This window comes from Medicago sativa, chromosome 6, assembly GCF_051527215.1.
Source record: "Medicago sativa cultivar Bolivia chromosome 6, Bolivia_mono, whole genome shotgun sequence".
In the NCBI taxonomy this organism is placed as follows: domain Eukaryota; kingdom Viridiplantae; phylum Streptophyta; class Magnoliopsida; order Fabales; family Fabaceae; genus Medicago; species Medicago sativa.
The window spans coordinates 8,293,860-8,307,997 of record NC_140754.1 but is presented as its reverse complement, the minus strand read 5'-3'; the positions used below and the strand labels follow the sequence as shown (position 1 = coordinate 8,307,997).

General features: G+C 32.5%; 1 protein-coding gene and 1 pseudogene across 3 annotated transcripts; one reads left to right on the top strand and one right to left on the bottom strand.

Moving 5' to 3' along the window:
* Window positions 1-994: 994 nt before the first annotated feature.
* Window positions 995-3,380, bottom strand: LOC146912528 (uncharacterized; annotated as a pseudogene).
* Window positions 3,381-7,118: 3,738 nt separating this feature from the next.
* LOC146912527 (uncharacterized) lies at window positions 7,119-11,873 on the top strand. 3 transcript variants are annotated; one of them, XM_085722094.1, is made up of 8 exons: window positions 7,119-7,495; window positions 7,579-7,753; window positions 9,115-9,164; window positions 9,505-9,869; window positions 9,952-10,103; window positions 10,221-10,500; window positions 10,584-10,635; window positions 11,261-11,873. In XM_085722094.1, the coding sequence occupies exons 5-8, from the start codon at window positions 10,083-10,085 to the stop codon at window positions 11,310-11,312; spliced, it is 405 nt and encodes a 134-aa protein (XP_085578220.1). In that variant the 5' UTR covers window positions 7,119-7,495; window positions 7,579-7,753; window positions 9,115-9,164; window positions 9,505-9,869; window positions 9,952-10,082; the 3' UTR covers window positions 11,313-11,873. The 3 variants fall into 3 exon arrangements, 2 of the variants coding, with proteins under 2 accessions (XP_085578220.1, XP_085578221.1); XM_085722095.1 differs by having other exon boundaries at window positions 7,124-7,495; window positions 10,221-10,496; XR_015016719.1 differs by having other exon boundaries at window positions 7,161-7,495; window positions 10,221-10,496.
* The last annotated feature ends 2,265 nt before the right edge of the window (window positions 11,874-14,138 follow it).

The following is a 14,138-nucleotide window of genomic DNA, read 5'->3' as shown; positions in this document are numbered from 1 at the left end:
ATAAATAAGACACTAAAAAGAAAAATATGTACTTTGGTAGGACTTGAACCGAGGTCCCTTCACTCACAAACACACATCCACGCCACTGAAGCACATTGAATTGTTTGAAACATTTTCGCTTTCTTTCTATATAACAATTATTTTAGTGTCCTTCAAAACAAAAAAAAAGTATTTTGGGCCCCAAAAAATTCGAGGCCCAGTGCCATAGCCCAGCCTCGACGGGCTATGGGCCGGCCCTGCCCGAATCATACTTCCTTCTTCAACTACTGCAAAAACCTTTCTCTTCCTTGCCATTATCTTATCACTTTTAAGTTCTTAGTGTGATTTTTTTGAATGTATTATGGAAGTTTGGTTTTGTGCTTTATATATGAGGGGAGAGTGAGTGAAACTTTAAACTGGTTGAGTTTTTAAGCTGAATAAGTCTTGCATTGATTTTGTAATTGGTACAAAATTGTTTGACCTGGACAACGGGTATTGCATAGATTTCTGGTGTGTGATTTTAGATGTGATAAATTCTCTTGTCAGTGTTGTAATCCTGAATTGGTCATTGTCATTCTTTCAAACTTGCTATGTGATACAAAACTAAAGATGTGTGATAGATGACAATGGCGGAAACGGTTGTGGAGAGGAAGTGACGGAGCACTGCCGTGATCGAAACAGATTTTGCATCGGCGGCGGGCGAGAGAATTACTAGGTATGGGTGAGCCAATTTTCCCACGTACAGCAAATTCATTACCTTGAGACTTAATCTCTTATTATCTTTCTTTTCACTATGAATGCCAAAAGAGAAGGCTATGCATTTCCTATGTTTCAATTCCATAATCACTATCGCATAAATTCCCAATCAAACAATTTACCACAAAACATTGCCAAGAACAATGAAATAGACCTGACATGAAAATCAAAGTGGAGGAACATTGCCTTATATAGTTACAACTAAATTCATATGTACGAACTAAAACTTGAGAACTATTAAGCAGTGAAGATCTGTGACTATCAGATCTTTCTGATTATTTGATTGGCATTGAGCTAAATCATTATATGCATTTGCCATCTTATCATAAAATTTAGACATATTATGCTCTTTTTCGTCTCTTTTGAGGGTAGAGTTCCACAAATCCGGGACTTTCATCGCTAAACAACTACACCAAGTAATAACAATCCAAAAACGATGACAGTATCAACAAAAAAACAAGAAACTGAAAGGAACCATACTTGGAATCAAGTCTAACAAATTATTAACCTATAAATTATTAGAACGCCAAGTTATTGTTTGATCCACCGCCTTTAGAACACAACAATACTCTTATTTTTGGGGTTAATGCTCTCAATGGTGAATTGATCATTCGATATCCTCCGTCTTTGCCTTTTGCTGTGAGAACGGAATGGAAGATAAGCAATGAAACCCGCGATGGCTACTGAAAAACCTCCTCTGACTTTATCAATGATAAAGCCTTTCACCTTTGTATTCGTTCGCCAAATCTTATGCAGTTTCATCCAAGCTCGGTCTTGCCTGAATCTTCATGGGAGAAGAAGAAGTGGTTCATCAGCCACTACATCTGTGCATCCTGCCAAATCATTAAACCTGGAGGCTGCTCGTTCTTTGATCAGTGGTTCACCGGCCACTAGATCAATGAATAATCTCTCCAAATTCTTCTTTCTGATATGTGTTTCACCGGCTGCTCGATCCAAGAATCCCACCATATTCTCAAACCTGGTGGCTGGGTTGATAGGCACTCTTGTAAGCTAAGCCACCATGAATGTTTCTTTCCCTAAGCGCAAAACTTCAGATTGCAAGGCCTTTCCACTACATAAGTAAGAAATGACACAATGACTTTGAAATAAATCATGATAGGCTTAATAGACTTTATCGGTGTTGTCGACATGTCAGTGTTCATGTATGTGTTTGTGCGTCATGGTTAATACTTACGGAAAAAAGAACAAGTTATCAACTAATTATGAGCAGATTCAGTACAGGGACGTCATATCATACAGCTATAATATTGGAATTTTAACTTTCATAATTCATAAGATAGTAAAAAGCACAAATAAGATTTAAATCGAAATGGAAAAGTTTCATGAATATGATTCATTCATATATTTAAAAAGCGAAAACATGGTTTGAGAAAATTTAACTGATTCAACAAAGTAATAATAATGATCAAATACGATTAACCGAGAAAATCATGAGAAATCACGGAAATGGTAAAACGAAAATGGAAGAAGAAGTAGAAATCACGGAAGATAAAGTGATAAAGAACAAACTAAATTGTGTAATCTATGATCTTTATCTAATTTTAAAAATGTTTAGTAATTACAACAAAATTCTATTGATATTCACTCTCCAATTTAGTGATTTTGATTAATATTGCATCAATTTTTGGTCCATGAAAATACCAAATTGGAGAATTATTTGTTTAGGTGTGATCATATTAAGACACAATACTTTATATCTATCGAGCATAACTCATTGGAAATTCATTGGAAATTATTTGTCAAAAAAAAAATACTTTATATCTATCTAATGAAATTCATTGGAAATTTGGAACCAACCATCGAGCATAACTTGGTTGTTAAATTAATAATGTAAGCTTTTGAACCACAAAAACTCTCAAAAAAGAAGAAAATAAAAAAGAGGCTTTACTAAGGCACTAACCCATAATAAAAAAAGGTTTTTTCTATGCAAAACACTCAAAAACTTCTTCATCAAATAGACTTACCAGCATTAACACATCCCCATTTCAACGTTCATCTTTTCCTGAATTGCAAATTTGATAATGAACTAATTTGAACATATAATCATTGGCATAAAAGAATTGGAACACAAAAGTGATTTTATCTTAAGAACTTCTACTTATTTATTTGTTTGCCTTTTGCTTGGAATACTCTTTCATATGCAAAAAAAAAAAAAAAATCCAAATACTATTCTTTACACATTGGCCAAACCATTATCAAACTTATCACACAAACAAAGAAAAAATCATAATAATAGTAGTATAATCTAAACAAAAAATGAGAGCCAAATCCACACAAGCTATGTCAAATCACTTAAAGCACATGAGAAACTCTCACCATTCGGTAATGCAAGATGAAATAATGAAATTAAGTAATCCAATACATCCAATATGTTGGAACTTGGTAGGGGTCGGACGTCAGAGCAAACCATGGAATAACCTAAAAGCGTCAATAAATCATGGAAGAGAAGAGAGAAGGAGTAGAAACACGAAGGAAACAATAAAACAATAGTAGCATTGTGCTTCAAGTGCTTGCTCGCTGCACGTCGGTCTTCCTCTCACCATCAGAGCAAAAGAAGTGGTCTCGAGATTGGCCGTGGAGGAATCCGCAGTGGTAGCTCACAGCAGACGTACCTTCATCGTCATGTTTGACATTGATAAAGTTAAGATAGTCATCTTCAAAAAAGAATGAGGAAAGTATAAAAATGGTTGTGACCAAGAAGTATTAAAGGAGAAAAAAAATATTAAAGGAGAGAGAAGTACAATAGTAGGCATTGAAACTCATGTCCCTTGTCTCAGCCTACTGAACTACGTACCTGACGACTTAATATGTTATTATCTTTCTTTTCACTATGAATGCCAAAGGAGAAGGCCGTGCATTTCCTAAGTTTCAATTCCATAATCCATTAGCGCATAATTTCCCAACCAAACAATTTACAACAACACATTGCCTAAATTATTAACATAAAGGAACCATAACTGCAATCAAGTCTAACAAAAAACAATTATTAACCTAAATTATTAGAAAGCCAAGTTATTATTTGATCTACCAAATCATTAAACATGGAAGTTGCTTGCTCTTTGATCATTGATTCGCGCCAGCCACTAGATCAATGAATAATCTCTCCAATTTTTTTGGGGTTCCAGGTCTTCCATCCGCTAAGAATATTTCTTTCCCAAAGTTTAAAACTTCAGAAGTATAAGCTAATTTAACTCATGCAAGAAGTTGTTTTTTTATTTTTTCATTAAAAAAAATAAAAAATTCAAAGCTAATTTTTTCATTAAAAAAAAAAAGGAAAGCTGAGAGCTGGAACTTTTTATATAACTTTATATATATATATATATATATATATATATATATTTATATTATATAACTTTTTATATATATACTATATACTATATATATATATATACTTTTTATATATACATTATATTATAAATATATTTATTTTTAATCCACAACAAGTTTCATCCATCAACTTTCCTACAATCATGTATTACCCATTAGTGTGTATAAAGACTCAAAAACTTTCTAAAGTATTCTATGTGGGACTTCTTACTTTTAAAATATAACAATATATCACATATTTCAAATGTTCAAAAGAAATGGAAAATCAACTTTCGATCTAACATCATGCTAACAAAACAAATCTTTACAATTACTAAGTTGTAGAGAAGCCACTTTTCACCCGTAAAACAATCCATAATTAACCACAAACACAAAAAATTAATATTTGAGATTCTAATATAGAACTCTATGTACATGATACAATACATCATGTTGATCACCTAACTAGAGGTATGCATATCAAATCCATATAACCCACTGAATTCTACACAGAAATGCACAAATTTCTCAACTAGCTACTCGAGTTCAAGGAAGGTATACCATGAATATACCCCTGTAAGAAAAGACACGGTGACTTTAAAATCAAGGCTAAACTGCACTTTTCGCCCCTAAGTTTCAAAATATTGCAATTTTGGCCCCCTATTAAAAAAATAGCAATTTTGGTCCCTTTTGTCCAAAATTGCTGAGAAGACGTCACGTGTCCCAAAACAGGGGCCATAATCGCAACTTTTTGAGAAGATAAGAGGTCAAAAGATCATATTTCCTTTATGTTAAGGGGTTAAAAGAACATATTTCCTTAAATATGGGGGGTCACTTTTGGCTTTTTTTCAAATGAGCAAGTTTTTAAGTTTTCTTAATTTTGTTTGTAAAAACAAAACGATTATCAGGTATAAGTGGAGGAATTTATCTAACAAGGTGCTTATCATAAAGCTCTTATTTCAAGATTGTGATTTAAGTAAATATCACATTAAAATATCAGTGACCGTCCAATCCCAATGTGATGGCTATAAAAGAGGTGGATGGACTTTCTTATTTTACAATTAAAAATACCAATTGTAGGTGTTGACCACCTGCTCTCAATTGAATGGTGATGATTGAATGACTTCGTACCTAAGTAAATTTATTGACTGTGGTGAATCAATGTCCGATAATGTCATTATTTTTAAAATTACTATCGGCGTGGTGTATTTGTGCTTCATAGTTGACACACGGACAAAGGGAACAGATTATCAACTAATGAACAAATTCAGTATGGGACATCATCATATAATTTAAATTTTGATATTTTTCTTTTTGAAATTCATAAGGTAATAAAATGTAAAAATATGACTTCAATCGAAATGGACATGTTCATCATCAATATGATATTAAAAACCGAAAACATAATTCATAATCAATCGCGAAATATTCAACAAGTATTCAAGAAGCTAATAATAATGAGCGAATTAGTTTTATTCATTTGTTTAACGGATTCAAGAAACTGTTAACAAGATTTTACATGAACTTACATAAAATATGATTAAAATAAGATTTTACATTCATAAGGTAATAGAATGTTTTTGTACCAAAAAAAAAAAAAAAAAAAAAAAAAAAAAAAAAAAAGAATGTTTAATTAGCTGCATGATAGTTTGGATTTGACCTTACATAAAATATGGTTGCCTGTATTAAATTTGTTGGCAGTTTATGGATTTACTCTAGGGAAAGGAAAGAGAGTGAAAATAAAAAAGTACATGGAAGATGTTTACTATGACTCAATTTCACATGAAAATAGAGCATACATCAAGTGTAACAGAGGGAGGGGAGAGATAAATTTGTAATTTGCCCTATGGTATTTAATCACGGTTTGTACTCCGACGTAATTCTAAGTACTCCCTCCGTTCCATAATATAAGGGAAAAAAACACATTTTCTTTGTCTAAAAATATAAGCAAAAAAGACAAACTTTTATCTTTTTCAAGATTTTTTTTGTTTATTCTCATAAAATTAAATGCAAATTACATTCAATTTTCTCCCTCTTTCATTTTTTCCATAATCAATAGCCAATGAAAATTGCTTTTACATCTTCCTATAAAACTTTTTTCAAAGAAAACACAAAAAACCATATATACTCCAAATTCTTATGTTTTAGTTTTCTTAATAAGTGTGTTTTTTTTTCTTATAGTTTGGGACGGAGGGAGTATTGAATAATATAAAAATTATTGCAGTCATTATGTTGTTGGAGAAGTAGATACAATTGATCCAACTATTGCATAAGTATGAATTCTTCTTAGCGTTTGTATCGTGGTGAATTTATAAACACTAGATTACTTAGGTTAAGATAAGACAAACTTGAACTTTTTTGTATTTACTAGTGTTCATTTTATTATCACATTGATATCAACTACTAATACCATTGCCTCTTTTTTTCCCCCAACTCTCGATACATCACCAAAAACATCCTATGATATTTAAACTCAAATAAGAAAAAATTTTAAATAGTAAGTTTTTTAGTTTTCTTAATTTTGTTTGTAAAAACAAAACGATTACAAGGTGTAAGTGGAAGAATTTATCTAACAAGGTGTTTATCATAAAACTCTTATTTCAAGATTACTAATGGACACTCCCAGTCACAAGCTGTAACCAATATTACTTACGTGTTGGATAAAAATGATACTACTAGAAAAACACGATTTAGGGACGGATTTTAGGGAGGGAAAGCAATCCCTCACTAATAGTGACGGATTTAGGGGCGGATTTCCGTAATTTCCACAAAAGTTGAGCTGCCAAACATTAGTAACGGAATTGTCTAAATATCCGTCACAAAAATTCCCTCACTAAACTTCCGTGACTAAATCCCTCACTAAATTCTTTAGCTGAATGTTTGTGACGAAATTTGACATGGACTTTATCCCTATCTAATTTATCCCTCACTAAAACCCTCACTAATATCAATTACATATCTCTATCTAATGTATCCCTCACTAAATTCATTCATTAGCCAAAACTGAATTATTTCCCCCTCATTTATTTTCACGTTTTGGTTTCCCTCCTCTCATACTAAAATATTCCCCCTCTTTTTTTGGCTCACAAACCCCAAAATAATTTATCCCACAAATTTCATACTCAACTCAAGATGAACTCAATATTCACAACCCAAACACTCATCTTCAAAACTTCTCAGTCCCAAAAACTCAAGATGAACCCAAACCCTAAAATAAAATTAACCCAAAATTTTCCCCAAACACTCAATCACTCTCACAGATGAACAAAACTTCCCAAACTTCTCAATCACTATCGGAATCACAAACTTCACCGTCGAAATCGCAAGCTTCTCAATCGCTCTTTCCTATCACTGAGTTACTGAATCGCTCTTTCCTCTCTCATCTTCTCAGTTGGAATCATTGAATCCCTCTTCTCAGTCCCAAAATCTCACAGTCAGTTTCAGATTTCTTCTTTGTTAGGGTTTCAACTGAAATTTCTTCCCATTCTTTACTAATTCATGTGTTTAATTTTGTAGATTCTTCTGAATTTGAAGTTGAATTTCTCCAAAAATCTGAAGCTGAATTTGAACCCTAATTTACGGTGCTAATGCTCTCACAACACAAATCATCACTTAATCTCACTCCCAAAATTGAATCTTCTTCCTTCTCCCAAAATCCTTTCTCAAATCTTCAGTGAATCTCAGAATCACGGTAACCTCTCTCTCAATCTCAGAATTTATTTATTATTTATTTTTTTATATTTTTTTATTAGTTTTTTTTATAATTTTTCTCTTCATTGAAGTTAATGTTTGTGATACTTGTATTTCTGATGTTGTTTTAATTTATATATTAACTGTTATTTTCATCATGACCATATGGAAGTGAAGCTTGTTGAAACAAAGGGAATGGAATCTTACATTTGGATTTTGAGTTTGAATTTTTCTGTTATGTGATATGGTGTTGAAAACATTTAGAGTTATAGGGTATGTAAGTTTTAGATTGTGTTATACAAATTCAGAACATTTGAGGTCAATAGTATTTTTTTATGACCTTTCTTGGATGATGATGTTGTATGATTGTTTTACTTGTGATGTTTGTTTTTATTATTTTAAATGGCCAATATTTGGAGTTATGTACTTTGCTTTTAATGCCTAAGTCATTTGAAGATAATGCTCTTGAAATCTATCCTTGAAATCTATCCTCACGTCACATATTAGCATGATTTTGCAATTAAGGTAATGTTTTGAAGTGGTAAATTTCATAGGGATGTTATGAAGTAGGAAAATTGCATGTATTACACTTGAATAAATGCTTTTTACCATATTGAGAAAATGAATTGACCCCTCTTAATCATCTTTCGATGAAACGAGGCTGCTGTGTTTTTTCTGCTGCTGGTGTGAGTGTTTTCTCTGTGCAGGGAGGTGCTGACAGCATTTGGGGCCTGTTTTCCATGACTGTTTTTTAAGCCTAGTGGACTGTGTGTTGGACTGTGTGTGTTGTGTGTGTTTTTGTGTTGTTTTTAGGCCATTGAGGTGTTTGAATAGCAGCAGTTTCAGACCTGTTATTTATCATTCAAATTTTACATATTAAGAAATAAGCGCAATGAGTAATTTTATTGATAAGTCACATGAGTACAAGATAACTTGAGGCACACTTAAGTACTGAGCTAGTCACAATATTTGTCTAAGAAATGTTTTTACAAAAGAGCACACTTTAGAGTTGAACCTTCTTTCCTCTCACAGTAGATCTAGAAACAAATTTGATTTCTTTAAAATTGATTTCATGAATGGTGCTGCTAGTTACACTTTAGAGTTTCAAAAAATAATGGTGTCACCTGAGATGACTCACTCTTCAATTATAGTTTAGCATAATTGACAGGGAGCCTCACACTCACATCAGGGTCATATCGTTTTGGATACTTGAATAGGTCACTGAACTAGGATGTTAGTTTTTGCTTTACTCTTGTTTACATGCTCTGTTGATGTGCTATTTTATCCATTTGTATATCGACTTTATGTTATATTTGATTATTAATTTTGATTTTGATTGAATGGATGTTGCCTCACTCGCAGTTCTTGAACCATTCCTTTTGTATATCGCTTTCCGAGCCACACTCAACCAGGTTAGATCTATTTTAGATGTATTTTTCTAATTTATCATACTGATTTTTGCTTATGATTTCCTTTATGAATATTGTTTAAATGTGGCTTGTAAATTAGATTTGGTTACTAGTATATTTGAAGTAAAATGACCTATGTTTGAATTTCATCCACTCAAACCAATTGTTGTTGTGCTTGTAAACATTTTTAAAAATCAGTAAAGAACATTTTGAGTCTTGTAGATGTGATTTGGGTCCAAATGTATTGTTAGTCACTCAAGTTCAAACTGAATGATTCTTGTTTTTTAGATATGTCCAGATTTTGATGTGTTAATCAAATATGTTTTTTTATATGTATATATAGATGGCAGGAAATGATACTCCGGCGGGTGGAGGAAGAGGTACTGGTAGAGGTATCAGTAGAGGTGGGAGAGTTAGGGGTACCACACTTTCATCTGGGAGAGGTATGGCTGCCACTACTCCATCACACTCTATTGTTGGGCAAGCAACAAATCCTTCCACATCTCATACAACAACAAATACACAGCTTCCCCACTCTACTCCTAGCCCACCCATTTCTCAATCAACAAGCTCGCCACAAATCCCATCAACTAATGCATCTGGAGCTGATCCACATGTATCATCAAATGATATGGATTCATCTCCAGACATTGGGAGTGAGGACCCTCTTGATGAGCGTATTTGGATTCGTCCAGGACCAGAGAGCACGTATGCTTTTATTACTTTTTCTCCTTTCATTTTAAATATATCATACTCGTATCTTACAATTTCTTCAATATTGTTTTAATAGGTTTGACCCTCCTATTGCGCATACACGTGCGATAACAAAAATTATGAAGCGAAAGTTTGATGGATGTTGGAAAACGTATGGAGAACTAAAGGCTGAAGGAAAAAAAAAACGGGAAACATAGTGTGATTGCAATGTGGTTTAGAGAGTTTAATGTATGAAAGTATTCATGAATATTTACGTATCTTACTAGTTATATTTATTTTTTTCATGTAGATTATTCTCAATATATTGCTTTATTCTATTATTAACCTATATTTTTTATATTGTAGAGGAAGTTTAAGTGGCTACCTGAACTTAATGGAGAGATTAAGAAGTCATTTGACCATAAAGCCTCTCAGTTATACTCAAGTGCAATGTATAGGGTCAGAAATAGGGAATATGATGGTGATTGGATTCCAGTTGAAATGCGTAAGAAATTGGATGAAAAATGGAGTGAGGATGAATGGAAAAGCAAGGCACAAACTAACAGCAAAAATAGAAAATCTTCTGATGCTCCACTCCACACTGGAGGGTCGATTCCAACATTTGAGATTTCTAAGAGAATAGTAAGTAATTGAATTTGAGTTTAATTGTATTTGTTAGGTTAAGCATTTTAATTTCAATTAACATTGATTGATCCGTTTTGTTTTTAGAAAACATCTCCAGAAGTGACTCCAACATCTTGGGAAATCAAAGGATGTTGCTGTAAGTTATTACTTCATGACCTTATTGAACTTGATGAATATTTAGTCTATTTTTAAAGTAGTTGAAGTATGATATGGAGGTTTTGCACTGATGCTAATTGTGTAAGAACTGATGCTATTTTTAATTGTTTTAATGGTTCTGCGCTGAAATAATTGTTCACTGATGCTAGTTGCTGGGAACTAGTTATACACTGATGCTATTTTTATGGAGGTTCTGCACTGATGCTAATTGTTAAGCACATATGTAGCAGTCTGTAAGTGTATATTTTAGAAGCATATTGAGAAAAATAATGAATTGTCTTGACAGGAAGATATATGAGTATGCTAGTTTGTTTGATGCTTATGGGAAACTGATATAGGCAAGCAGTGAACACAGGATAAGTTTTTAGGACAGCATACCGGGTAAAAGTCAACAATGTTTTTAGATAAGGTTTTAGGCCAACATTTCACATAGTTATCAGGTGACAAAGTACTCTGTTTAAGACCAGGGGGAGAATAGTTATCAAAATATTTCATATACTTACTTCGAATTATTCATGTATTGAATTTTTTTTTTAAAAGTTGTTTCTGTTGACTGAATGAAGTATGAAATTATTACTTGTTAGTAAAATATAATTATTTTGTAGGATGAGTTTGAAAAAAGGATTATTGAGAGGGATTCACATGAGGAGGCACTAGGGGATGATGTTTCTAGACATGAAAGTGACAACATTATCTTCTTAGATGTTGTCGGAGGAGTAAATAAGAAGGGTCGTATATATGGTTTGGGCCCGGAAGCAGGGAGATATAAGCCGTCTAGATCTTCCAGATCTGACGGCATCTTACAATCGGAATTTGAACAAATGAGGGCTGAAAATGCATCATTTAAAGAGAAATTGAAGGCTCGTGAGGAGTTGATTCGTGCATCGCAGGAAGATTCACGTTTTCTTAGGGAGCAAATGACTAAATTGATGGAAATGGTTTCTCAAGGTCATCCACCTCCACCTCCACCTCCATCTACTTGATATATAGATATATAATATGTATAATATATGGTTATTTTGATAGCTTGGTTGCACATTTAGTTAATGTGCTACTTCTAGTACCATTAAAAATGTTTAAGCGTTTCTTATGAAACTTATTTTGAGAGTTTCCTTATGACTCTTATGTATTTTGAGAGTTGAACAATGGTTGTAAACTTATTGAGAGTTTCCTTATGACATTTATGGTGATGAATGTATGTGATGGGTATGAAGACAATTTATTAAGTGTTTTATATTGTATATGTATAATTTCCAACAAGTTCAATATGGTTTAATATAGTGAATGCATTTACAATATTAATATAATTAATTAATGAAATCTGGTTTGAATTAGTGAGGGAAATAAAATTTTCACTAAACCAAAGATTGTAGTTTGTGAGGGAATTAAGTTTCATCACAATTTATGCCTTCAAAATTTGAAAGGGAAAACCAATCCGTCATTAATTAGTGACGGAAATAATGGTAAAAAATGATGGAATTGTCCCTCACTATTAGAGAGGGAACAAGAATCCCTCACTAATTACTGACGGATTTTCCTAAATTTTAGCTCATTTCTGGTTCATATTTAGTGACGGATTTATATAATTAGTGAGGGATTGTATCCGTATCAATTAGGGACGGAAACCAAAATCCCTCACTAATATTTAGCAAGGCCAATATTCTTAAGGGATTACCGGTCATCACTAAATCCGTCACTAAATTAGTTTGTGAGGGAATTCTGGTAGTTTAGTGACGGATTTGTACCCTCTCTAAAATTGATTTTTCTAGTAGCCTACTTCAAATATAATAATATCATGTGTGCAGTTTTTGTTGGGAAAACAGTTTTATTGGAGTTTTTGTGTTGATGATTTTGGATAAAGGAAACAGTTTTTATGATTGAGAGATAATGAATTGTGTAAAAATTGCATTATTGTTCAGAGAGGGATACAATATATATACAAGGGTGTTTCCCTGATACTTGTGTATTAAGTAACACAATAGAAGGATAACTAACTAGCTAAAATATAGGAAAAACAATTAGTTACTTGTGAGACAAGTAACTGATCCTAACAAGAAAGACAAACATGATTAAGGTTTGAATTAAACACTAATAGTTTTGCCATGCGTCAAGGAAAACGATTTACAATCAAAAAACTAAAAAAAAATCTCTAAAAATGTTGTCATCATGTCAACAAAACTAATCTTCATATTTATTAACCTTGAGAGAAATCACTTTTCACCCCAAAACAATCCATCCATAAGTATAAAAAGAAAAACAAACTATAAAGATTAATCTTCACCATTTTCACAAGAATTGTGTAAAAATTGCATTATTGTTCAGAGAGGGATACAATATATATACAAGGGTGTTTCCCTGATACTTGTGTATTAAGTAACACAATAGAAGGATAACTAACTAGCTAAAATATAGGAAAAACAATTAGTTACTTGTGAGACAAGTAACTGATCCTAACAAGAAAGACAAACATGATTAAGGTTTGAATTAAACACTAATAGTTTTGCCATGCGTCAAGGAAAACGATTTACAATCAAAAAACTAAAAAAAATCTCTAAAAATGTTGTCATCATGTCAACAAAACAAATCTTCATATTTATTAACCTTGAGAGAAATCACTTTTCACCCCAAAACAATCCATCCATAAGTATAAAAAGAAAAACAAACTATAAAGATTAATCTTCACCATTTTCACAAGGAATGACTGCACAACCATATTTATATGGTAAAACAATCATTCTCTATGCTATGATGAAGTTTCCTCTTTAATACTTGTACAATATTTAATATTGCACATTTGTATATAAAGACGTAAAACTCTTTAAACTGTTCTATGTGGGACTTCTTTGTATATAAAGACGTAAAACTCTCTAAACTATTACTCCAATGCCCCACCATAGACATCTTGGCCAAGCTCAACCTTGTAAGCTCATTTTCAAACCTGGTGGCTGGAATGATTGGTACTCTTGTAAGCTCATCTCGCTCTTTTATCTTGATGTGTCAAGACTGCATGCTTTAATGATCAGAACTTATCACAAGTAAAACAATGAATCTCAAACAATTTTCAGTAGTACAAATGATGAGTACAAAGAGTAATTGATTGAGAATACAAGTATGGATAATGAGAACAATTTGTTAAAAGGGAAAGTACTGAAAGTAAGATAGATATAAGAAGAAGAAATCATTCCGAAGAATGCCAAAGGGAGGAAGTAGAGACTTTCATCAATTTTCTTCATACCCAATATTGTTCCTCCCTTCACTATTTATGCACATCCAATGTTCCTTTATTTTAGGATCACTAGACATGTGTCCATTTATCTCAACCAATAATATTATGCCAAGTGTATTTCCTCAAATGCTATATTAAATCATAACACATGCATGTCTTTGAGCCATGAATCTAGTAATTACTTCAAAAACTAATAATAATTAGTAAAAAAACCATGTTTCTGTTCAAGCCTTGGGTGTCGAACGAAATGCTATCCG

Bases quoted from the DNA above. Each gene is read 5' to 3' on its own strand.
- LOC146912527 (XM_085722094.1), top strand. From the start codon at position 10,083: ATGTGGTTTAGAGAGTTTAAT. The intron at 10,104-10,220 runs GTATGAAAGTAT...TTTATATTGTAG, and splicing joins TGTGGTTTAGAGAGTTTAAT to AGGAAGTTTAAGTGGCTACC. The intron at 10,501-10,583 runs GTAATTGAATTT...TTTTGTTTTTAG, and splicing joins GATTTCTAAGAGAATAGTAA to AAAACATCTCCAGAAGTGAC.